General features: G+C 38.7%; 1 protein-coding gene and 5 non-coding genes across 6 annotated transcripts; all 6 read right to left on the reverse strand.

The window, feature by feature from the left end:
- Positions 1-13,460: 13,460 nt before the first annotated feature.
- Positions 13,461-14,475, reverse strand: LOC149650507 (uncharacterized). Its single transcript, XM_089849123.1, has one exon. It carries the CDS (start codon positions 14,331-14,333, stop codon positions 13,461-13,463), a length of 873 nt encoding a protein of 290 aa, XP_089705249.1. The 5' UTR covers positions 14,334-14,475.
- An 8,517-nt stretch (positions 14,476-22,992) lies between these two features.
- TRNAT-UGU (transfer RNA threonine (anticodon UGU)) lies at positions 22,993-23,065 on the reverse strand. Its single transcript has one exon. It is a non-coding gene; the product is annotated as a tRNA-Thr (tRNA).
- A 404-nt stretch (positions 23,066-23,469) lies between these two features.
- Positions 23,470-23,542, reverse strand: TRNAT-UGU (transfer RNA threonine (anticodon UGU)). Its single transcript has one exon. It is a non-coding gene; the product is annotated as a tRNA-Thr (tRNA).
- A 389-nt stretch (positions 23,543-23,931) lies between these two features.
- TRNAT-UGU (transfer RNA threonine (anticodon UGU)) lies at positions 23,932-24,004 on the reverse strand. Its single transcript has one exon. It is a non-coding gene; the product is annotated as a tRNA-Thr (tRNA).
- Positions 24,005-24,889: 885 nt separating this feature from the next.
- TRNAT-UGU (transfer RNA threonine (anticodon UGU)) lies at positions 24,890-24,962 on the reverse strand. Its single transcript has one exon. It is a non-coding gene; the product is annotated as a tRNA-Thr (tRNA).
- A 647-nt stretch (positions 24,963-25,609) lies between these two features.
- On the reverse strand, positions 25,610-25,682 carry TRNAT-UGU (transfer RNA threonine (anticodon UGU)). The gene has a single exon. It is a non-coding gene; the product is annotated as a tRNA-Thr (tRNA).
- Positions 25,683-26,389: the final 707 nt, after the last annotated feature.

Consider the following 26,389-nt stretch of genomic DNA (forward strand, 5'->3'; position numbering starts at 1 on the left):
TCTTTGAGCAGAACCACTGAACAGTGTTTTACATATTTAACATAAACCAAAATTAATATCATATAATTAAACATAGTGTTATAAACGACTTTAAAAAAACTCAATTGAAATTGTAAGAGCTACGTTGGTATGTCGAAATTAAGAAAACATGTTTGAGATACAATGAACAGCAATGGGTTTACCTTTAATGTAGAATTTGAATTTAAATAAGGCGAATGTTAAATGTTATTAAATGAAAGAATCTATACAGTTCTGTTTGTCATTATTTTCATTGAAAAGTTATGTCCAACGTTTACTCAGCGGAGCGGAGCCGGAGGTTTCAACATTAAGGTGTAAAATTTACCTCTACAATGTGTCCCAGCTGTCACAAATAACACTGTAGTAATTGATTGATCTACAAGTAAGATTAATAATTAATTTGTTTATAATTTATTTGAACCTACCGACAGTAATCGTAATGTCTGGCTTTTGAAATTACCAAAGCTGATGTTGCCCAATGCCTATACATTATTGCCTAACTATAACACTATTTTGACCGAGGCTTAGCAAAATTGCTTAATAATAAAAATACTCTGGTGATTTTAAAGTTTAAAAATAATTATACTAAATTTCAATGAGGTTTTTGTTACGAAAATAATTAAAATCAGACCTATTTAGCCTCCATTTTAATTCCAATTAAAAAACTTTGGTTTTAAGCGCTTAAAGGCGCGGGTGATCTAACGCCATGTTTTTCTTGCTTAAGTCCCCCTAACGGTGTGAATCACAACAAAAACGCCGTAAGTCCTGGTAAGTCCAACATAAAAAATTAGGAGTAAATTGCGTGTCTCTATCAGTGGTAAAACGCCGTAATTCCAATACCCCAAACAACGTAAGTCAAAGTATGTGTTAATAATGATAAAAATCAATACTTAAACTTAATTGATCTTTATGAAACATGAAAAGTCGGTAGAATGAAGTGTTATCTTTCATTTAAAATGGTTCCCAAACGTAACGAATGAATAGTTTTCCTTATATGCCTTCTGAGAAAATGCTCTTTTTTATAAAATTCCCATGTTATGTCTATGGAAAAATATAGTATCTTTCGCCAAATGTCGGATTCATTTTATGGATTCTAAAACCACCCTTAGCAACTTTATTCTTTATAGAATTAACTATTTGATGGATCTTTTTGAAATTTTAACCACAAAATTAGGGCCCGAATTTTAGTTCACTGGCAAAATTTCAAAGCAGCAAACACAATACGAAAAAAGTTACGGTCAAACAAAGAACCCTCCCTTAGCATTAGAGGCAGTATCAAGTCTTATCTAAGAGAGCGACCGCTCTCCTAGAATAGGCCATTCCAACCAAAAGGCAATAAGAAGAAACAATCGGATTATTATGAGGCAACTATACGTTAAAAAAGGCCAATATTGGTCACGCTGATATTTCCCAATAAAACAGTGTATAAAAGCTAAAATATCGCAGATTGGGGCAATTTTTAAAATTTAAAATAAACATACTTAAAACTAATTTTTCTTAATAACAAGAAAAATGGTCCTAGATTATAGTGTAAAGTTTCATTTAAGATCATTCCCAAAACTAACCAACGTATAGTTTTTCTAAATCACGAGTAACCGATTTGTTTTTTTCCAAAAATTTCCCATGTTATTTCTATTTGAAAAATTCCTGTGATTAATTTTATGGAAATGAAAACCACCCTTAGCAACTTTAATTTTTATAAATTAGACTAATTAATGGATCTCTTTGAAATTTTAACCACATATTGAGGGCCCGAATTGTAGTTCTTTGGAATTTATTCAGAACAATTAATGCAATACAAAAAAAACTACATCCAAACAAAAAACCTTCCTTATACATTAAGAGCAGCATGAAGTCTTATCTAAGAGAGCTACCGCTCTCTGGCCCGTCCATCTGCCGTAATTTTATTCGTGTCTCAACACCGCCAAAAGGCATGTTCATTTCCCAAAATTCGTTTAGTCTCTAATGGAACGTAAGTCAGTAAAACCGAAGACACCATAGAGATCTCATCGACAATCAAGAGTTTCAAATTCCCCAAAGTTTGTTTTATAATGAAAATATTTTCGGAATTGAGGGAATGGTATTCCGCGGTACGCCCATGATCTACTGGCATTATAAGTAATCTATGCAACTTTACGCCGTTGACATTTAGGGCTGCCAAGCCGGTGGGTGCGGCGATCGCGACGCTACCGGCATTTTTAAAGTGGCGTCTAACGGCGTTGTCGATAGTAGCAATAAGAAAGGACTTTCCAGTGCCACCCGGACCGGCGACCGTATTCTGCAGAAAAGTTAAGCTCCTCCTTCTGCCCTTGGCTCGCTGGTTGGACCGTCAACTATTGCCCTTGGACTTCTAATTGGCTACGTCCACCGATGACGTTCACATTCGGCTAAGTGATTGGTGCAAATTCTGCGCAGAAACTATCAAATTATACACCAAATTCCAATTTTTTTTATCAACTGACAAATAAGTTACCGGTTAAACACCGGTTTTAATGGTTGCTTCGGTAACACTGTGCTGAACGCTGTCAGTCTCTCACAGCAGACGACAGTTACCATTCCTTTGACCCCTGATTTGATTAAAGTTAAGTAAAAAGTAGTGAGTGTAATTTATTAAGTATTCAACTAATTTCTTTAATTGTAACAGGTTTAAACTAATTTCTTTAATTGTTACAGGTTTAAACTAATTTCTTTAATTTGTACAGGTTTCAACTAATTTCTTTAATTTGTACAGGTTTCAACTAATTTCTTTAATTTTAACAGGTTTCAACTAACCTCCTTTAATTTTTACAGGATTCAACTAACCTCTTTAATTTTTACAGGATTCAACTAACCTCTTTAATATTACAGGATTCAACTAATCTCTTAACTTTTACTTTACTAACTGATAATCACAATGGCTGGCGCTATGGGTCGTCTCTTGCTTGCCTACGCATGGGAACTTGAAGAAGGGCAACAGGGAGAGAGATACCGTCGAACTAGGCCGGTTGGCGGTGCAGCAGCATTTCTCATGCCAGATGCTGAGTTTTTGCGTCAATATCGCATGTCTAAGGAGAAAGTGATGCATTTGTGCGGGTTATTGAGGCCTGAGTTGACGAAAGAGTTTCCTGACCGTAACAAATACGTTTTGTCTGTAGAGGACGAAGTTCTCGTGGCATTGTTATTTTACGGTTCAGGAACGTTTCAGCACAGCATCGCTAGTAATTACGAGAATGGAATGAGCGAGGCATCGGTAAGTAGAGCCATTGAAAGGGTAACAAGGGCCATTATCACGAGAATGAGGGAATATATACGTTTCCCTACTGATGATGATGATGTAATTGCGGTAAAGGTTAGTGCCATATAAAATCATTAGATAAAATGTTAAGAGTTATAGCTCTTATTTGAAAATGTCCCAGGAGTCAATTTGTGAAAGATGCTCTTAGCCTGACGTTCTGGGTGCTATAGACTGCACTCATATTGCAATCAAAGCCCCAGCGAAAGACCCAAATGCATATCTGGACAGGAAAGGAAATTTTTCCATTAACGTGCAACTGGTAAATGACATTTCATACTTGTCTAACACATTAACAATCCTTCCTTGGGCTATAGATATGTGATAGTTAATGCCGCATCACAGATATGGTGGCTCGATGGCCTGGTGGAACGCACGACGCTTTTATTTGGCGTTTCAGTGGAGTTTTAGAAAGTTTTAAGGCTGGAAAAATGCCTGAGGGATATTTGCTCGGAGATAGTGGGTACCCTCTTCAGCCGTTTCTAATGACTCCCCTTCAAGCTGCAACATCTAGCGAACAGCGCTATAATGAACGTCACATGACAGGTATTAGAACATTGTTTCTGGCAAAACTCAAGACATAAATAATATTGGGCAATTATCTCGTACATAAGAAACATTTCACTCTAAGTTTACTTGTTGCGGGTTATCTTACTCCTTTGTCTTGTTATTAGCTCCATTTTAAGCACTTGGTTTCGAAACACTTTAATGGTAATGGTTAACAATACTGATATTAATTGATTGATTTACCAAATTCAATAAACCTCATTACACTCTAAGCTTTACAATCATATTGGTGTCACATTCCAGACTGCCCAACGCTAGATAATTCATTAATGTGACGCCCTAAAGCAAGGATCTGTGCTTGTATTAAACCATTCATTGATTTTCTTTATCATTAGGTAGCAATGTTATTGAACGTGTCAACGGAATTTTAAAAATGCGATTCCGCTGCTTGGTCACTTCTGGAGGCGCACTATGGTACATACCTGAAAAGGTTTGTGCTATAATCAGTGCCTGTTGCATTCTCCACAATTACTGCTTGGATGAACCAATGCCTGCAGGAGGAGGAGGTGGTACTGTTAAATTATTGTGAAAAATTAATGAAGAAATGAGGCGTTTCATGCAGCTTTCTCAATGTAGCTGCACCTGATCCAAATGTTGAAGGACGCAGCAATGTTCAGCCTCAAAATGATAATGAGCTGCTTCAATCTGGGCGACTGCATAGGCAAACCTTCAATGTAATGGACTTTAAAATCTTGTACCTAAGGAATTCTATATGCTAACGACCAGAGATGCCACTACAGTTCAATTGATTGTTTTTAAATTTAATACAGCAGTTAAGAAACGTGGGTTTACACCATTTTTTATTTTTGCAGTGAAATGATTCTGAATCCCGTATGTGCTCCCTCTGCTTTTATAAAGATTCGTTTGAAGTGTGTAGTTTTTTTCTTAACGTTAAAGCAAATGTTGGCTCCTTTTGCACCCCTAACATGTTGGCTATTCTTCACAAATTTTAAAGGAACCAATCAGAACTCGTCGACAAGGGCGTAGCTATAAGTAGCCTTTGCTCAGTGGCGTAACTACAGGGGAGCAGAGCCCGCAACTGCGGGCGGGCCCATGGCGTTTGGGGGCCCTTTCGAAAATTTGCTTATAGACGGAATAGTTCACTGTTTATCTTATTTCAGTGCGAAATATCTATATAAAGTAGTCCCAAATTCTACGTGACACAACTATCAGAGCTCGAAGGCCCTCGTCTAGCTTTTTATTATACTAAAAAGTCAAAAATTAGGCTAAAATGCTTAAGAGCTGTAGAGAGAAACTACACGTTGAAGCGTGGGAAAAAATTGTAAATAAACGAAATGACAGGCAGTAAATAGTGAAGGCAAGCCCCAGCCCGCTTCTTACTGCAGAAATCTTGCTCCTGCCACGTGACCAGTGAGTTAAGGCATAGGATATACTTACCTAGACTGCCAGCTCTAGTTGGCGAATGTGGTCTGTTTAATGCTTATATATCCTGCAACTAATTTTACCATTAAACTGCCAGTCTAGGTTACTAGGTAAGTAGTGATTCTATGGTTAGAGAAAGATTACAATGCTGTTAAAAGGAGTGAGTCATGATGTATCAAGTACGTGCGAAAATTTCCGAGAAATGCTAGTAGAGAGCGGCGACAAAGCGCATTTGCTATAAAACATGGACGGGAACAGTAGTAAAGTTAAAAGTGGAGCGGAAAAACGAAAATTTCGAAAAATTAGAGAAGCAGAACAACAAAAAGAGTTACAAAAAATTCCAAAATTAACGAAGTTTTTCTCCAAGCCGACCACTTCTGATTCTGATGATATAGATGAAACTGAAACGGGCATTAAAGATGAAGTCATTGTTGAAACTAGAAGCCTAAACGAGGCTGATGATCACGCTAGTGACTTTGATATTTCTCCATCGACTAGCACCGCGAGAGGATGTGAAACTAAATTCCTTTTAAATGAAAAATATCCCACGGACATTGGCCATTACAAGGAAATTTCTACAATTGACAGTCAACTTAAAAGATTAATTATAGACCATGGATCATGCCGGCCGAACGGCCCTTTCCCAAGAGATAATAAGGGTAGATCATTTTCATCTTCATATTATAGAAAGATAACTAAATCAGGACTGAAATTTGAAACTTCTTGGCTTTGTTATTCACCAAAACTTGATTCAGCCTATTGCGAGCCATGTTGGCTTTTTGCTAAAAAAAAAGGACATAGGATGGTGTACTGGTTTGCGTGATTGGCAAGGGCTTTCTAAACATATTAAACGACATGAAAATTCTGAAAATCACATTGAGGCGTGCTATTTAAAAGAGCAATGGAATCGAAACAAAACAGGTGATGCAGATCTTGAAAAGGATTTGCGTAATCAGGCAAGCTTTTGGCTTCAAGTTTTGGAACGTTTGTTCAAAATTACCTTGAAGTTAGCCAAAAATGGAGTAGCGTTTAGAGGTCATCGAGAAAACGCGGACGAAACATATAATGGCAATTTTCTCTCTGACGTGCAACTTCTTGCGCAATATGACCCAGTTATGAAACAAGTTTTATGTATTCCTGAAAGTCGTGTTAAATATTTAAGCCCTATGATTCAAAATGAGATCATTCAATGTTTAGGGAACAAACTTCAACAAATTCTCGTGTCAGAGATTAAAAAGTCCTCTTTTTTCTCCATAATTGTTGACAGCACGCAAGATATTACAAAAGTTGACCGATTAAGCATTTGTTTTCGGTACGTAATGATTGTCGAAAATGAAAACCATAAACAAGTTAACATACAGATAAAAGAGTCATTCCTTGGATTTTATGCCTTAAAAGACCGAACGGCCGCTGGAGTAACCGAAAAGATTTTAACCGAAATCGAGGAAATCGGTGTCGACGTAAGAAAATGTCGTGGTCAAGGTTACGATGGTGCTAGTACTATGAGCGGTGTCTATTCCGGTGTTCAAAGTCGCTTAAAAGCAATTCAACCCAATGCAGTTTACGTTCGTTGTGCACCGCATAATTTAAACTTGGTTATCAATGACACTGTAACTGGTTCAACTGAAGTTAGGAAAGTAGCTAACTTCTTTGCCATATTACAAGAGGTTTACACATTTTTTGGACTAAGCATCAATCGTTGGGAACTGTTGGCTACCTTTACCGGAGAGTCCACGACAATCTTGAAAAGGTTAAATCCAACCCGCTGGGCTGGTCGGCTCCTTTCACTTTTGGCCATTCGCGAACGATACACGGACATACTTAAAGCATTAACGAAGATTAATCTGGAAAGCAAGAAAAAGGACGTTAGGGATGAAGCTCCGAGGATAAAGAAGGCCATGGAGTCCTTTGAATTTGTATTCCTTTCAGTCTTGCTTACTAAAATACTATCCGCAGTTAATCTAGCATCGGCATCTTTGCAGTCGAAAGAAATGGACTTATTAACAACACTACAGCATTTGTCAGATTGTAGAAAAAATATTGAAAGCTTGAGAACCAGCTATGACCAAATTAAACTAGAAGCCACTGATATTGCTAGGAAGTGGAACGTGGAACCAAATTTAAACGAGAAACGGCAAAAGAAGAGAAAACGACACTTCGACGAGTTAGCTGAAGACTACAGATTTTCAAACGCCGAACACCTGTTCAAAGTTTCGGTCTTCATTAAAGTAACAGACCTTGTTAGTAATCAAATTGAGTCTCGTTTCGGAGGCATGAAGACGGTTGTCGAAATGTTTTCATTCCTTGAACCCAAAATTTTAATTTCACTTTCAAATGGCGACCTCATTAAAAAATCAGAAACAATTGTAAAACAATATCAAGAAGACCTATCTTTAGCGTTGCCGATGCAATTGGTTCTCTTCGTCAACACACTAAGAGGAGAAATCGAGAAAGCTAAAACTATTAGAGACTTAGCTAATTTGGCAATTATTACCTACTCCGACTTGAGTAGCACTTTCAGTGAAGTCTGTTCCCTTTTGATATTGTTTTTAACATTACCTGTAACTTCGGCTTCCCCGGAAAGATCGTTTTCAAAGCTGAAGATCATCAAAAATTATTTGAGGAACAAAATATCTCAAGAAAAACTATCTTCACTGGCATTGTTGAATATTGAAGCAAAAATCACTTCAACCATGAATATAGCAGAATTAATAGATGACTTTGCAGCAATCAAAGCGAGGAAAAAAGCTTTTTAGTTAATATCAATAATGAAGCTGTAAGAAACTAAATAAGAGTCTGTGATTTGTATCAGTAAATATATAAAAATAACATTAAAATTTTTGTGGTGCTTTCGTATTTTTTGAACGCTCGAGACTCGACTAGGGGCCCTTTTTGTCGGGCTTGCGGGCGGGCCCAACAAACGTCGCTACGACACTGCGAGCCTTAAGAGAGTTGGAAGACCATTTTTTTTTACTTAAAGAGCATCTTGTTAACATCAATGAAAAGTTTTCAACTACATCCAAAGCTCTATTCAAAGAACTAAGTGAACTCGGAACTAACAACCAGAGAAAAAGGCCCTACTCAGAGGAGTTATAGCAATTCGCATTAACCCTTCACTTTTATTCGCCAAAAGCTTACCAGTTTTTGCGTAGTCATTTTTGTCTACCACATGAAAACACCATCAGACAGTGGTCCGCTAGGATCGATGGAGAACCTGGTTTTACCAGCCAAAGTTTCGAGTTTCTTCGTCAAACGGCTAAAAAAAATAAATATCCAACCATAGCCGTTCTGGACATAGACGAAATGTCTATTAGAAAGCATGTAGCGTGGTGTGGGGATCAATTCACTGGGTTTGTCAATTACGGAAAGGTCTCGGACAATACGCAAGAGGAACAAACTATAGCTTCATCTGCCTTGGTGTTTATGGTAGTGGCCGTGAATGGAAGCTGGAAAATTCCTTTGGGCTATTTTTTTTTGTACACGGTACACCAGGCTGGCTTTTGTCAAACTTGGTTACAGAGTGCTTTTGTCGCATCTTTGAGACAGGAATTAAATGCATTGCATTAGTATGTGATGGGTTAAGCAGTAACCTTACCATTGCAAAAATCCTGGGAGCAAACTTGGACCCCGAGGCTCTCAATCCTTCTTTTCCTAATCCAGGAAATAATTCAGATCCTGACGACATAATTTACCTGATCCTGGATGTGTGTCATATGATTAAGGCCCCGTCAGAGAAAAAAGTTTCGGAATTCTTCCGAAAGGGGCTAAAATTTAGTAATAGTGTACATTTGTCTCGTTTTGACGAATTTTTTCCTCAACTTTAATACCACTACAGCAAAGGTAAAGGTGTAGCCTTGTTATAAATGTATAAGAAAATATGGCAACAACGTGTTCGGTCCTGGTGACAACTAAATCTGTAACAAGTATAGGGGCGGTAATCCGTCGCGAATCTATTCTATTCAAAGTTCCCAGCCCCTTTCCATAAGTGGTTGGTAGTGTCTCCGGGCTGCGCTGCCTCGGGGTAATTAGACAATGGGTACAAGTGCAAATAAGGGGAAAAGTTTTGTGGATGGAAGAAGTATTCGTGTTGAGTTGGATCTCGCGTTAGGTTTTCACCCAGGAAAACTCCAGGGGTAAATCACTCTTTGGAAAGTTGTACACCGTATACACATTACACTTGGTAATACAATGTTATTTACTAATACTCGCGAAAATTTGATATTATTTGGTAATGCCAAGAAGGTTTATCAGTATCTCAGAGAGAAGGTATAAGATGCCTTTGAATTCGCGCGCCATAGTCCCAGTCCCCCTTTCAAAATACAAGGGGGGACGTAAAAGGAGGCGCCGGGCTATTTCGCCTCTCCTCAGTTGGAAAATATGACTGTAATTTTCGTCACTCGCGTCGTCGCTCTGATGTGAGTTTTCAAGAACCAATGAGATGCTGGTTGTAATTTAGAGACGGGGATTAACTCCGGACCTACGTTTGGACTGGAGATAAAGCTGGAAATCTGGCGAATTTATACCTTCTCTCTGAGATACTAGATATAACTTCTTGGTAATGCAGAGTAAAGTGTACACCGGAATACACATTTGACTTGCCCCTCGGGAAAACTACATTTCAATACATTTGAAAACAAACTCTTCATACCCGCAGTTATTGATTGAGAAAAGCTTAGGCGTATGACTACATAAGGTAGAAATATCTTAGAAAAGAAAGTAGTTTCAAATTCTGCGGGTTGGTTTAATTATATTTTATCGTAAATTCCGCAAACGCCCATTTCTACAACATTCTGTTTGTTGTAGAAGGGAAATGTCACAACTTCCGCCACACAGAGGAGTATATACGTTTGTGAGCTTGGGTGGACAAAAGATGGCCGATGCACTTTTCAGTTTCCATCTCTCCGAACCGGTTTCTTAATTTTTCCTTTCTTTTTCGGTCGTATCCGCCTTTCTTTCTGCTCCTTTTCTGGATTTCGCATTTTCTTTGGCTTCCGTTGTGTAGGGGGGATCCTTACAAGTTCTACCTCTTGGTACTTGTGGCTCAACGATTTCCAGGAGGATGCAATTCTTGAAGAACGATACTAACTTCGGAACCATGTAATTCTTCCATAGATCTTCGTCGCTATCTACACACTGAGAAACTAATGTCAAATAAGCAATAGTTTTCACCATGTTTTTGATTATTTAATGCTGTTATCTAGAAAAACCTCTAACGAGCCTTAATACATACAGGTAGTCGCTGTTTTTTGAAATTACATTACCTTAATTTTAAATATACAGCAAAACATTGTTTTTTATGTTAACAACTGTGGAAAAACAGCTAGTTTTTATTTCTCAAACGGAAGTGTAGGATATGTTATTATTAATTGAACGTTGCTGTTTTCCGGGAAAAAAGTATGCTGCCGTGAAGAATACAGTAGTGTAAAATTAAAAACACAGATAGTTACACTATTAAGTATAAATTTAACGTATATTTTACTGTATAATCCACCGTAAATTAATGTTTTGCATACTATAATTTGAACATTAAGTACTTTACTTTAAACCTTGAAGCGAAGCACTTTATTTTAAACCTTGAGGCACTTTATTTTAAACCTTGAAGCGCTTTAATTTAAACCTTGAAGCGCTTTAATTTAAACCTTGAAGCGCTTTAATTTAAACCTTGAAGAGCTATAATTTAAACCTTGAAGCAATATAACCTAATCTTACCTAACCATGCTAAGCCTTTTGGAAAAGGTCCGCGTTTATTATGAAAGGACCCATATGAAAATATAAATATTTTGGAAAGTCAGTGAATTGCTAATTTTAAAACGAATTTTTTATCTTTGCAATTTCTCTTCTTCATTATAACTTCAACCTACTTATTTCTAAAATTGACCGAAAATGTACAAATCGTGTTTGGCGACACTCTGATACGTGTTAGGCGACATTATTAAAAGCGTTATGCGACACTCTTGGAGTGGCGTCGCTAGGCCTTTTATGGGGGCTATAGCGCCCCCAAATTTCAAAGTTAGCCCCCTCAAAATAAACCGTACACTAACTTCTATATCGTCGACTTTAGTTACAGTTAGAAAAATTTCCGCTTCAAAAACGTCGTTAGTGTCAAACTGTTCCAAGTTCTCGCACTTCCATGGATTTTCTTTTTTTAAATATGGTAGAATAGATTAGGTCAAACGCGTTTTTGGTGTTCGAAAAACTCTTCGTGAAAAGAGAATAAGAAATTTAACGAATACGACTGTATCTACTGCTGGGATATTAGGGCCTCCAAAACCAATTTAATACCCGATGCTTTTAAACTAATTTATAACTTTCTGCCTTTTTCAGAAGTTAATAAGTCGGTGAAAATGACCAACTTACCATGCAGTTTGACGCTGGATTTTAAGTCGATCAAGTGGCCAACTTTTTATGTAGTTTCACATTGATACGAGAACTACCCTTGCTTGTTAGAACTGTCCTCTTAAGTTCTCTCAAGGTTGAACCTTGCTAAGCATATAGCGCTATTTGCTGATAAATCAACCAATCAGGAAGGTGTCATGCGACACTCAGAAAGCGTTATTTAAACTCGGAAAGGTGTTATACTGCACCCTTTAAGGAATTGCACAACACTCATATGGGAGTAAAAATTAACTTTTAGTTCGATATAAGAGTTAAAAAGGTGTTAAACTGAACCTCTGTTGCACCATTTTATTCTTATCTTTGACACTAAATGCTCAAATAAGTGTTATTAAACCCTTTCCGGGGTGTAAATGAACACCTGTAATGGTGTCAAATTTGAAACCTTATAAACTACTTTTAAAGGTGCTAAAGCACACCGCATTATCTTAGAGTGTATTACAGCAACCAGTATAAATCTACCCTAATGGACAGTCTGTCAGCTAGTCGTCTTATATAAATGACCAGTTGCATCTTAACCGACAGAGCTTAATGTTTTTAATAAAAGTTTGAGTGCTTTTAGTTTAACAGCAAAGAGCGTCTTTATCAAAATAAGCTCCGGGATTTAAAACTGTTCTAAGAGCTGTTATTTTTACAGCAACCCTATTTTTTTAGTGTATCATAAGCGGTTTTAAACAGCATGGTGTGTTTTTATTTTCACAGCAAACCACGTTTTAATCCACAGTGCTAAGTGAGTTTAAACCCACATATTTTGCTGTTAGTTTTACAGCAGCAGACATTTTATGTAATTGTGATTTATTTTTTGTAAAAGAGCATATAGTGCTGGTTTTTTCATTGACCCCTACAATATAATCAACGGTTAAGACTGTCTTTGAAACAACCTCTGAAGCGGTTATTTTACAAGCTACGAACGCCCCTGAATACACGAACAGTTAATTCTTAAAACTGTTAGTTCCACTGTTTAGAAAAACAGTATGGTCAACGGTATTAAAAACAGGGAGGATGCACAACTAAATTAACATCATCTTGATGGCATACGCTATTGCCATTACCATAGTGTTTATTTTACAGCATTTTTATTCTGTGTGTATCACTTCAACATGAATTGGTACTTTCTCGTCAATGTAAACTATGAAGTAACACTTCGAGTGGTTTGCTATGTTTAGCTGGCCTTTTTTTGTAGAAATACATGTGCTTTCGTTTTAGTTTCAAATTGTCGTCCAAGAACTTGATTTTGCCTTGCTTCACGGCTTCGGCAACATCCAATCCAATGGCCGATGGCACTGTTTTTGCTTCCAGTAGAGCGTCGTCCGACTCTAACACACCTATTTACGGGAAAAAGATTTCCCATATTGTATAATAAGCTAGTGGGGGAGTTAAATTGGGCAAGGAGATGGCTGACGTATAGTTAAAACTTACCATCTGGACTAGCTGCCAGGAAACCGTTTTCTAAGTCAATGTAAAGTCCACTATCACGATAATCCTTTTGAAACTGAAGTCTAAATTTCTCTTTAGCAACAGTTTCTTTGGTCTTTCCGTACTCTGTTGGTTTGGTAGAGAATGCTTTACTATAAAGTAGTGTTTGACCAAATTATGGCAGGAAGTGGTACTTTTCCTGTTTATGACCAGACCAAAATTTGAAGCTGTCAAACGATACGCACAGTGCGAGTCGTACACCGGGTTACCATGCTGTCCACGGGATCGGAATTCGATGTCGAGTTGTTCGGTTCTTGACACCTGAAATTGAAATATAAAAAAAGTCAGTGCCTTCACCCTTATTTTCCATCACTACTTTATAGACTTACTTGATAGCTATCGAGTCTGTTTGTCATTCGTTTCGAGTCATTGGTAAAGCATCTGCCAGTGGTCCATAGTCCTTTTGAATCGCTGGAAGTACAGTGGTTTTTTTCCTCGATAACCTATTTTTGATTGTCAGCAGTTTAATTCGACGTCTATTCCAGTTTTCCCTTTTCATTCGACGCTTTTCTATAAACTGTTTAGTAAAATGCCCAGGACTTCTGCCCGTGGCTCGTTTCATTGGGCTTTGAAACCATCCGTTGCCGCATTGATAAGCTACTCCACTAACAATGCTTCTTCTGAGGAAAGATCCTTTTTGCGTAAAGTTAATCCTTTTTCCTGCGTTGACCTTTGCCAGAATGCTCATAAAAAGTTCGGCTCTATTGTTGGTTTCGTTACTAAATAAGCGATCCGCTTTTCTAACCAGTGGATCAACAGCCTCGACCAGGAATGGAAAAATGCCGTCAGATTTAATTTTTGGAAGCACATTTTCTTCTCCTTCTTTCGGTTTGCAGAAATAATCCTTGCATTTACGGTGGTCACCGAAAACGTGAGCACAGCCATTACGGAGGTCTTCTCGTAAGTCATTGACTGTCGAGTCACCTAGTGAGTTACGCGTAATAGCACCACGAGTCGCCGCCGTAAGACAAGGTATAACCTGTTTCAATAGTCGGCGAGAAGGGGCTGGTAATTTGACGTTGACCGCAATTGTGTGCAGGCTCGACGTGTAATTTTTGACAGAGTGATTCGCGCATTCTAGTTTTGTGACAAACAAACCGTACGGAACTCTTTCCACAATTCGTGTATGCACGCTCGAATCTCCATCAGCGATGAACCGTTTGTATCGTAAGCCATGCATACTTTCGCTCTCTTTGAAACCTTCGACGATTATGTCCGCTTCCATCGCGGATAAGGACTTATCCCAATTCCTGTAGCAGACGTGATCCCGCGGTGTTTCATTTTTATTTGAGGCTCTAGCACAGATGGTGCAGTATTTGTTTCTGCATCCTAGCCAAAGGATTTCTTTGGTTTTATGCCCAATTATTACGGCCTATATAGATATATTTAAAGGAAACGAATTATTTCTCATTAACTTATTTTATTATATTCTAACTTACCACCCCGGATGCAGCATTGTAGTTGTGTCCATAACTTCTTTTACTCCATCCTCCATCCAAGTAAACAGTTATATATGGAACTCCGTCCGGGTCAACTTCATTTTTCTCTATCGCTAGTCTTCTCTCCTTCTCTCCAGCTGCTTTCATTTTTCGCCACAAACTTTCCTCCCAAAACTATAATATAATGTATTTTTTATTAGTGCATATAATATCACAATTAATCGTATTAATTTAACAGTCCCACACTCACCTTTCCAAGATTAGCTTCTTGAGCAGAGAATTTATCCCAACTCATTGATGGAATGTTCAAAATTCCGAGAAATTCATCAAGCTGGGAGTATCCATTACCAATGGCAACAGTGCCTCACACAGCTTTTGAATTCATGTTTATTATTTTATTTTTTTCTTTCTTTGCTGCTTTTGGAATTTCTTCAGAGGTTTCAGTTATAATGCGTTTGCAAGTGACACACCGGAACTTAAATAAACTAATGAGTCCCGTTTTCTTCTCACTGTCGAATTTTAGATTTCCCATTGTACAAGTTCTTCTATGCTTATCTTGGAGGTTTACCGCCCATTTTAAGACATGTTTAATGTCTTTTACGGTAACCTTCGATATCATCGGCTAGAGACCTACTGGGTTCCATATATTCATGTTGTAGATGATGACTTTGAATATCATCTGGTTGATATCTATAGAGCCAATAGCGGTAAGACATGTAATGTCAACAAATATTCGTATACTTTTAGATCTAAGAAATTACCCGCCCCCTTTTTTATTATAATCCCTGAGTAGGTCGGGACTATGACGAGCACTAGAGATTTATTCCTCCTTTATTTTTAAATTAATAGGGAGTTAACAGTTCAAACCTTGCAACGTCATACACTTATATCTCATACTTTGGTGCCATGCCACTCACTGGGTGGAGAGAAGCTTTCCATGCGCAAGTACTCCACCCAGAGAGGGGGCTGCATGACGTCATACGATATTCCCCCATGGCCCAAGTTTTAGCTCCCTATTACTGTCAATATAAAATGCGCTAAAGTTGAGAATAGGTTACTTACGTAGGCATCTTATTTTTCATCAGACGCTTTGGTGTGAGTTGCGTACTACAATCCTCTTGACTCGCTTGAAGCAAGTTTTCGGCTCCTGTCATTGTTTCAGGTGTTTGTGGTCTTTCTTCTAATACCGTACCTAGATCTGTTCTATTCCCCGTGACAACTGTACATATTTCGCTTAATTGTTCGCGCTTTCGCGATACATTTTCCTAATCGATTGAGTCCGTTTGCTCCGGCTATTCATTACAACTCCCTTTTTTAAGGGCATTCAATTTTTTAACCAAAACAATTAATGAAAACAAAGAGATATGGAACGCTCTTTATGGTTTTCAGAACCCCTTGAAGAATCACAAAATTTCAGTCTTGTAGCTAATACTATGGTGCTCTCCCTAAGAATGATTTCAAAGACTATGTTGCCCTGAGAACCATGACCTTCACGCATTCTAGATTATTCGAACAATAGGAGTAGGACTCTATGTATAGACAGTTCTGAATAGCTGAAACCTTTTCTAGGAATTTAGTTCGCCAATTTCGAGCGATCCCATGGAGTTCTAGTTTAAAACGCCTTTACATATAGTTATTTGTAATCCGGGTATCCTTTGTTATTGCTCCATGCCAGCGTTACAAGAGAAGTAAAAGGAAAACGCCAAAGAACACCCCTTCCCTAACAGGCAATAAAGCAAGCGTCTAACCATGAACGCTGGTAAACGGAATAGATTTTTCTCTATAGCACGTTTGCTTTGTTAAAAAATAAAAAAAACGGGTACGGCCAAGGTCGTTTAAATTTCTTTTCGATAGGTTTATTCAGAATCACTAAAGACCGAATGGCCTTGAGTGTTCCCAAATTCACAACCCCTATCCCTTCCCCCGACGCTATGCTAGAGAGGACTCGGTTTGTACAGTGGAAGGCGGGCGTTTTCCGGTCCCTTTAGAGATCCAGCGTTCATGGTCTAACATCCTGGGGGTAACATGTCAAAAACTCAAAATGCAGGGTGTTACACAATAGTGTATAACAAATTCTGTTTGGTATTTCTATACGTCAGAAAGACTGAAAAACTTCAGATGTATACGTATAATTAAATATTGCTGTCAAGAATGATTAAATTTATTCGAAAATTTAAATTGTTTTCAGAATTGTCAAATTATAACATTTTTATGAACACAGCACCCTGTATACCCTGTATATTCAAGTCTCTTTCTGCCCTCGCTAGCCGCCAAAATTCGTATTACTCAACGAGCACCATCTGCGGAAAAAAACTGAACTAGCGACCAAAACATAAAGCACTGAAATATTAGGGGCTGAACATTCTAGGGAGCTAATCTAAATAAATTTAGGATTAAAAATGTGGAAAAATACCTAAAAATAGCGCCATCACATGGTCTGTCCGGTGAACTATTTTTTAATTGTCTGCGATAACAACTTAAGTTCTAGCCTTGAAAATAGTGAAATTTAGATTTTGGGAAAATCAATTACCTTCGAATATCTTTTCAATGGAAAAGCTGATTATAATTTCACATAGGTCATTGGATAGCCTAGGGTATGACTGAAAATTTGTTGCCAAAATTGTTAAAAAATTGCTATCGAGGATGAGTATGAACTAGTGATGCCGCGAATATTGATTTTGCCGAATACCGAATACCGAATATTCGGCCATGCTCTCGGCCGAAGCACCGAATATTCGGCGACCGAATATTCGGGAGTGAGATATGTGCAACTCGCGCGAAACCGGTTATGAGCTGTAACCCGTTCCGCGAAATACGTACATCCCCCGCACGGACCGCAATGGGACAGGTCTCATCATGGAAGAAGAAGGGTATGGAATGGTGAGGTGAATAGGCAGACGGCTACACGAAATGTAGGGTCACGTGGGAAAACTCTCCTCTCCTCTCGGCACTAGCTGTAACGTGATTACTGCTCTGCGCAATATTGGCGCGCAAGCAGAGAGAGGGATACACTGCGTACGTTCAGTAACCCTCTTTGATGACAGCGCTTACTAAGCGATGCCAAATTTTCCCCACTGTACGCTTTTTCTGTTTTCCGGTTTTGACGTCATGATGCTCAGCGCTTGGTCATCAAAAAAACCATTTAATCGATATGGTTTTTTTTGATGGCGTGACGTAGCGCTTGACTGTTGAAAATTTGACAGACGAAAAGTTGGCGCGGGATTTAAAAATTAAATTCCAACAATGCTTTTCCTATAGTAATTGTATTAGTTTTCATTACAAAAATACTTCTACAATTCAAATAGACACAATTTTCTTAAAAAAATGGATTTTTTGCGAGGTCATTTTAATAATTGAATAGCGCCATTGCGCTTCGTGACGTTTTGAGGGCCAGTAAGACGTTTCCCCAAGTTCCCCAACTACATTTTCGAAAACAGCGCTAACTTCAAAATGTCACATTTCCGTACAACAACCTTTTACGTAACTGTGACGTCACGAGCCCATCAAGCGAACATCAAGAAAACAGCGATTTCTTTGAGATTTTCGTTACTGAACGTACCCACTGTTTAGATTTAGATCCGCTCTCTACCGCCTCTGCTACAGCGCGCCTGCGCGGAAGATTTCAACGTTGGTCATAAACTCTGGAACTAGGGAATGAAAAGGGGGAAGTTACGACTTTTCAACGCGCTCTCTTTAACACTATGGAGTAGGACCCGTCTCTAGCGTCTTTAGGTTTTTGGTTCATTTGCGAGTAGATCGTGTCACTATATGCTTTACAAAATGTCATCGGCAAACAAAAAATCGCCTGTTTGGAAATATTATGATTATAAATATTAAAGTAAAAATTGTTATTGAAATAAATAATTTTTGAGTAATTTTTCCGTTTTTTTTCCTTCATGATTGGAGATTCGGTATTCGGCCGAATATTACGAAATATTCGGCCGAATACCGAATACGAAAAAAATGGCCGAATAGGCCGAATACCGAATATCAACCGAATATTCGTGGCATCACTAGTATGAACTCCTCCGACCTGGACCCCATCAAGCTTTATAGAACAATTTTAGAATTTAAATATTATTACGTATAATTAACGTATCAAATCGAACACTAGCTTAAATTTTAGTTCAAGACTGGGTGCTTTAATGTAAAAAATACCATGTTCCTGTGTTATATCCTTCAATGTGTAAAAACCGTTCAAAAGTTCGTGAAAACCCTCATTTTTGGATTTTTTTTCTCTGACGGGGCCTTAACATTTAATAAATTCATTGTCAGTATTGCGCCTTCGATTCCACATAATAAAATTTATTACACCTCATTATAGTTATTAAGTTTTTGATTTTATTATATACGGTTATAATTTTATCACTGTTTAGAGTAGGGAATCGAGGGGCTATTAACTCTGATTTTATGCACGGTAAATCATTTAAGCCTTGTAAAAGATAGCGCTATTCACTCATTAGGGTAAGGTTTTGAGGGGTTATCCACTCATTAGGGTAAGGTTTAGAGGGGTTATCCACTCATTTGGGTAGGGTATAGAGGGGCTATTCATTCGTACGATGTGGCTACTATTACGAGCCCTTGGGCCGTCTTGTTATGGACTATAATTACACTATAAATATACCCGGTGATATCGCAGTTATGATGGGATTTACGCTTGAGTCAAATGAGGGTTACGATATTACAGAATCAATGATGGCACCTTATATCGTGGATTTGGATGCCGTATTACATTCTCTGTTTGCTTACTCTGACGTAGTCACAAATACAATCGTAGGGATAGTAAAGTCCCTCTTTTGAGAATAGTTAGCGTTAAAGGAAAATATGGAGAAACTGTGGATGTGGAATTTGCTCGACCTCATTACCTGCCTGTATCTTCTTCGGACATACAAACTATAGAAATTAATATTATGGATGAACTGGGAAACCACATACAATTCGAGCGAGGGAAGGTGAACGTTACTCTATACTTCAGACCGCGAAGGACCTGGCTCACCTTATAATAATGCGAGCTGTAACGGGTAACTTTCAGTTCAGTGAATAGCGGCGGGTGACAAACATCATAGGACAACCCCAATACATTTCCGCCCTAAGCGATTATGAGAACTATTATTTAAACCAGGCTGGTTTCGGATCCATGCCTGTCTATCGGTGTGTTCCTGTGCAAAGCGGGTATGGATTAGGGAACATACTGGCTTCGGCCTTTCGGAATGCCATGCCCCTTTTTAAACGTGGTGCTAAGTTTCTTGGAAGAAAATTTCTCGATACCGGAGCTAAAGTTGTGATGAATGTTGTTAGTGGTATTCCAATTAAAAAGTCTGAAGTGACAAGATCTAAGAGTGCCGGCAAAGAAACCTCGTTGTCAGCTGCGGATGTGGTTAGGGAAATGACAGGATCCGGAATTAAAAAGAGGCGTAGGGTGCATCGCAAAGTCACTCGGGTTAAGGCTAAGAATGAGAAAACATCGTGTCGTTCTTATTTCGATATATTTTCCTGAGCCCAAGAATATGGCGCTGATGCATCCTAACTCTAGTGGCTGCGTCAATAGCGAATTGGATATATTCCAAGTCCCGTTAACGCAAACGGGAATAATCGGTGGTGAATGGGTCGAATACTTTCCCATTTCCAGCATCAGCAACAATTCGAACTTAGTTTTCTGCATTAGTGGAAATTCCGAATCGTACACGGACTTGTCCCAAACTCTGCTTCATGTTCAAGCGGATGTGAAAATGGACGATGGATCTTACCTGAAAGCTGATGTAATTGCATAGTCTCTTTCCCGGAGTGCATTTATTTTTAAACAAGAAATCGGTTACCCCTTCCGCTCAAAATCACCCGTACAAAAGTATGATTCAAACTATGTTAACGTTCGGAATAAAGGAAATTTTAACAATTTTTAGAAAGCCAAGTTTCAAAGAAACATTTTGAGATATTAGTCTTAAATACGGGAAGAGAAAGGTCGTTTGCTATTTCCCTAAGACATACGGGAAGATTATTCCATAACCGTATAGACCGAAAGAAAAATGACTCCTTTAACATGAGGCATCTGGCGTAGTGTAAGGAATACGTTAGTACGGAGTGTCTGGGATTCTCCGTCAGTATATCGTCCAATTGAAAGTATTGGCAGTCGCGTAGTCGTAATAGGGTGAGGACATCAGACACAGCTCGACGAACACAGAGCGGTTGAAACCCCAAGGCCTGTAGGCGCATATCATAGGAAATATGTCCAGGGAAATGTGGGCGAGGAGATCGTAGGTCAAACCGCGTAAACCCCTTCTGCACCGACTCCAGCAAGGCAACATCTTTGGTAAGGTTAGGGTTCCAAACTGGAGAAGCATATTCGAGAATAGGTAGACAAAGAGACCGGTACAGGGTCAACGAACCACGGATATGTTTTGTCGTACGACGAATCAAACCACAAATGCGCTTAGCCTTGTTAGTGACCGTTCTAACCTGCGGGGTCCAAGTCAGATCACATGCAAAAATGACTCCTAGTAGGCGCATAGTGTATACCCTGGTTAAAGGTGTTGTGTGTAAGTGGTAGAAGGTGTCATCAGTACCTCTACGGCGAGACAGCACCATGAAGCTGCATTTCTTGACGTTGAGAGCGATGTTGTTATTAACTCCTCTTTCAAAAACACGGGTTATGTTGGCTTGTCGTGAAGATCGATCAGAAGCAGACCGTATGGGCTGGGAGATATAGGAATCATCCGCGTATTGATATACTGAACAGTCACCAGTAATCACAGTTGGAAGGTCAGCAACGAAAATATTAAATAACAAAGGGCCCAAATTTGAACCTTGTGGTACTCCGGACCGTACCGGAAGATAATTGCTACACTCTCCACGGTAAAGAACTCGTTGGTAGCGATTTGCTAAGAAACTTTCAAGCCATAGCAGGGTGGTCCCAGAAATTCCAGATCTTCTCAATTTGTAAAGTAGTATCTTGTGGCAGACAGAATCCAATGCCTTAGACCAAGCAAAGCTGACTACATGGATATCTGGTGGATTGCGTTCACCAAGAACGCTCACCCAATTGTTAAAGGATCGCAGAAGCTGGTTTGTGCAAGAACGGTTGCGTTGAAAACCGAATTGGGATGGCGTTATTATGTCGTTATCTTCAGAGAAAGTGGTTAGCTTCTCAGAAATAATGGAATCTAATAGTTTCCCAACAACCAAAGTAAGGGAAATTGGACGATAGTTAGATATGTCGTTCCTCTTTCCACCATTCTTATAAATAGGCACGACGTTCGCCAGTTTCCAAGCCGACGCTACAGTCGATGTAGAGAGCGAAATGTTGAATAGCCGAACTAAAGGACCTATTATTGCCGGCGCCATCGTCAAAAGTAATCTAGGTGTAATACCGTCTGGTCCACACGCCGACCCAGGCTTTAGACGCTTCAAAGCAGCTGCTACATCCGAAGGTGTGATGGACTCCAAAACGAATTCAGGTCCAGACGTCCCCATAGCTGGTAGAGTCAAATTAGGATCAGGGAGGCTGAAGCTCTTGTAGAAGAAATCCCCAAAAGTACAACGTGCCACTGCTAATGGATCGGATATCTCCCCAAAATTACCTTTGAACGAAGAAGGTGGCGGCAATTTACTCTTCGAACGAATGAAAGACACGAAGCGCTTTGGATAAGTTGCGAGCGTATCATGAAGGCCCGAGACAAAATCGTCGTAGGCTATACGAGTTTTCGCCGCAAAATATTGCTGAACCTCTTATAAGCGTTCTCTCTTATAATCGAACTCATGATCTCCTGTTTACGAGACAGGCGCTTTAACAACTAAGCCGGGGAGCCCTGGTTCCGAAGCGAGATTAATGCTGAATATTTCAGTAATTTTACTATATTAACTCGATTGTAGTTTTACCCCATTCTTTGCATTAATGCATATCTCAAGCAACTATTATTTTTAGTTTTTCAAAATTTAATTGCTACGAAAACTAGTTTAAGTATCATAACAACGAGGCTCCGAAGAGAATCGAACTCATGATCTCCTGTTTACGAGGCAGGCGCTTTAACAACTAAGCCGGGAGCCCTGGTTCCGAAGCGAGATTAATGCTGAATATTTCAGTAATTTTACTAAATTAACTCGTTTGTAGTTTTACCCTATTGTTTGTATTAATGCATATCTCAAGCAACTATTATTTTTAGTTTTTCAAAATTTAATAGCTACGAAAACTAGTTTAAGTATCATAACAACGAGGCTCCGAGGAGAATCGAACTCATGATCTCCTTTTTACGAGACAGGCGCTTTAACAACTAAACCGGGGAGCCCTGGTTCCGAAGCGAGATTAATGCTGAATATTTCAGTAATTTTACTAAATTATCTGGTTCGTAGCTTTACCCTATTGTTCGAATATATGCATATCTCAAGCAACTATTATTTTTAGTTTTTCAAAATATAATAGCTACGAAAATTAGTTTAATTATCATAACAACGAGGCTCCGACGAGAATCGAACTCGTGATCTCCTGTTTACAAGACAGGCGCTTTAACCACTATGCCACGGAGCCCTGGTTACGAGGTGAGAACAATGCTGAATATTTCAGTAATTTTACTAAATTAACTCCTTCGCAGTTTTACCCTATTGTTTGCATTAATGCATATCTCAAGCAACTTTTATTTTTAGTTTTTCAAAATTTAATAGCTACGAAAACTAGTTTAAGTATCATAACAACGAGGCTCCGAAGAGAATCGAACTCGTGATCTCCTGTTTACGAGGCAGGCGCTTTAACTACTAAGCCGGGAGCCCTGGTTCCGAAGCGAGATTAATGCTGAATATTTCAGTAATTTTACTAAATTAACTCGTTCGTAGTTTTACCCTGTTGTTTGTATTAATTCATATCTCAAGCAACTATTATCTTTAGTTTTTCAAAATTTAAAAGCCACGAAAACTTGTTCTAGTAACATACCCACTAGACTCCGACGAGAATCGAACTCGTGATCTCCTGTTTACAAGACAGGCGCTTTAACCACTAAGCCACGGAGCTCTGGTTCCGAAGCGAGAAGAATGCTGAATATTTCAGTAATTTTACTAAATTAACTCCTTTGCAGTTTTACCCTGTTGTTTTTTGCATTAATGCATATCTCAAGCAACTATTATTTTTAGTTTTTCAAAATTTAATAGCTACGAAAACTAGTTTAAGTATCATAACAACGAGGCTCCGAAGAGAATGAGAACACATGATCTCCTGTTTACTAAGCCGGGGAGCCCTGGTTCCGAAGCGAGATTAATGCTGAATATTTCAGTAATTTTACTAAATTAACTCCTTCGTAGTTTTACCCTATTGTTTGCATTAATGCATATCTCAAGCAACTATTATTTTTAGTTTTTCAAAATTTAAAAGCCACAAAAACTAGTTCTAGTAACATACCAGCTAGGCTTCGACGAGAATCGAACTCGTGATCTCCTGTTTACAAGACAGGCGCTTTAACCACTAAGCCACGGAGCCCTGGTTCCGAAGCGAGAAGAATGCTGAATATTTCAGTAATTTTACTAAATTAACTTCTTCGCAGTTTTACCCTATTGTTTTTTGCATTAATGCATATCTCAAGCAAATATTATTTTTAGTTTTTCAAAATTTAATAGCTACGAAAACTAGTTTAAGTATCATAACAACGAGGCTCCGAAGAGAATCGAACACATGATCTCCTGTTTACGAGACATACGCTTTAACAAGTACGCCGGGAGCCCTGGTTCCGAAGCGAGATTAATGCTGAATATTTCAGTAATTTTACTAAATTAACTCCTTCGCAGTTTTACCCTATTGTTTGCATTAATGCATATCTCAAGCAACTATTATTTTTAGTTTTTCAAAATTTAATAGCTACGAAAACTAGTTTAAGTATCATAACAACGAGGCTCCGAAGAGAATCGAACACATGATCTCCTGTTTACGAGACAGGCGCTTTAACAACTACGCCGGGGAGCCCTGGTTCCGAAGCGAGATTAATGCTGAATATTTCAGTAATTTTACTAAATGAACTCCTTCGCAGTTTTACCCTATTGTTCGCATATATGCATATCTCAAGCAACTATTATTTTTAGTTTTTCAAAATTTAATAGCTACGAAAACTAGTTTAAGTATCATAACAACGAGGCTCCGAAGAGAATCGAACACATGCTCTCCTGTTTACGAGACAGGCGCTTTAACAACCAAGCCGGGGAGCCCTGGTAACGAAGCGAGATTAATGCTGAATATTTCAGTAATTTTACTAAATTAACTCGTTTGTAGTTTTACCCTATTGTTTGTATTAATTCATATCTCAAGCAACTATTATTTTTAGTTTTTCAAAATTTAATAGCTACGAAAACTAGTTCAAGTAACATACCAGCTAGGCTCCGACGAGAATCGAACTCGTGATCTCCTGTTTACAAGACAGGCGCTTTAACCACTAAGCCACGGAGCCCTGGTTCCGAAGCGAGAAGAAAGCTGAACATTTCAGTAATTTTACTAAATTAACTTCTTCGCAGTTTTACCCTATTGTTTTTTGCATTAATGCATATCTCAAGCAACTATTATTTTTAGTTTTTCAAAATTTAATAGCTACGAAAACTAGTTTAAGTATCATAACAACGAGGCTCCGAAGAGAATCGAACTCATGATCTCCTGTAAACGAGACAGGCGCTTTAACAACTAAGCCGGGGAGCCCTGGTTCCGAAGCGAGATTAATGCTGAATATTTCAGTAATTTTACTAAATTAACTCCTTCGCGGTTTTACCCTATTGTTCGCATATATGCATATCTCAAGCAACTATTATTTTTAGTTCTTCAAAATTTAAAAGCTACGAAAACTAGTTTAAGTATCATAACAACGAGGCTCCGAAGAGAATCGAACTCATGATCTCCTTTTTGCGAGACAGGCGCTTTAACAACTACGCCGGGGAGCCCTGGTTCCGAAGAGAGATTAATGCTGAATATTTCAGTCATTTTACTAAATTAACTCCTTCGCAGTTTTACCCTATTGTTCGCATATATGCATATCTCAAGCAACTATTATTTTTAGTTTTTCAAAATTTAATAACTACGAAAACTAGTTCTAGTAACATACCAGCTAGGCTCCGACGAGAATCGAACTCGTGATCCCCTGTTTACATGACAGGCGCTTTAACCACTAAGCCACGGAGCCCTGGTTCCGAAGCGAGAAGAATGCTGAATATTTCAGTAATTTTACTAAATTAACTTCTTCGCAGTTTTACCCTATTGTTTTTTGCATTAATGCATATCTCAAGCAACTATTATTTTTAGTTTTTCAAAATTTAATAGCTACGAAAACTAGTTTAAGTATCATAACAACGAGGCTCCGAAGAGAATCGAACACATGATCGGAGCAAACGTGTTCCCAATTTCCGGACTGCATTGACAGTTCACGGAAATTTGGGTTTGTCTCCTCTGGCTATTCTACTTGAGTTCCAACACCACCAGCTTTGGTTTTCGTCCACTCGACATGGACACTAGTCTGCACTTGCTAGCTTCCTAGCACAAACATCTTCTGATCTTCGTCAATTTCACCATGCACCAGCTTCTATGCACCACCATCTTCTGTTCTTCGTCAATTCCACATTGACACCAGCTTCTATGCACCACCATCTTCAGGTCTTTGTCCATTCCACATTGACACCAGCTTCTATGCACCACCATCTTCAGGTCTTTGTCCATTCCACATGGACGCCAGTCAGTCCATTCCGGATTCTTTTCCTTCGTCACCGTTTGGTTTCAAGATATACGCGGCGATCGGCTAGGGTTACGAGAAACGTCTAGCCTCCCAATGGCAGGGCTTCCACCATCGGGTCACGCGAATGCGTTTTTATCTATTATTATAATGGAAACGAATCG

Source organism: Phalangium opilio, unplaced genomic scaffold (assembly GCF_054372755.1).
Source record: "Phalangium opilio isolate 3A_F unplaced genomic scaffold, DU_Popi_V2 ptg000086l_1, whole genome shotgun sequence".
NCBI lineage: Eukaryota > Metazoa > Arthropoda > Arachnida > Opiliones > Phalangiidae > Phalangium > Phalangium opilio.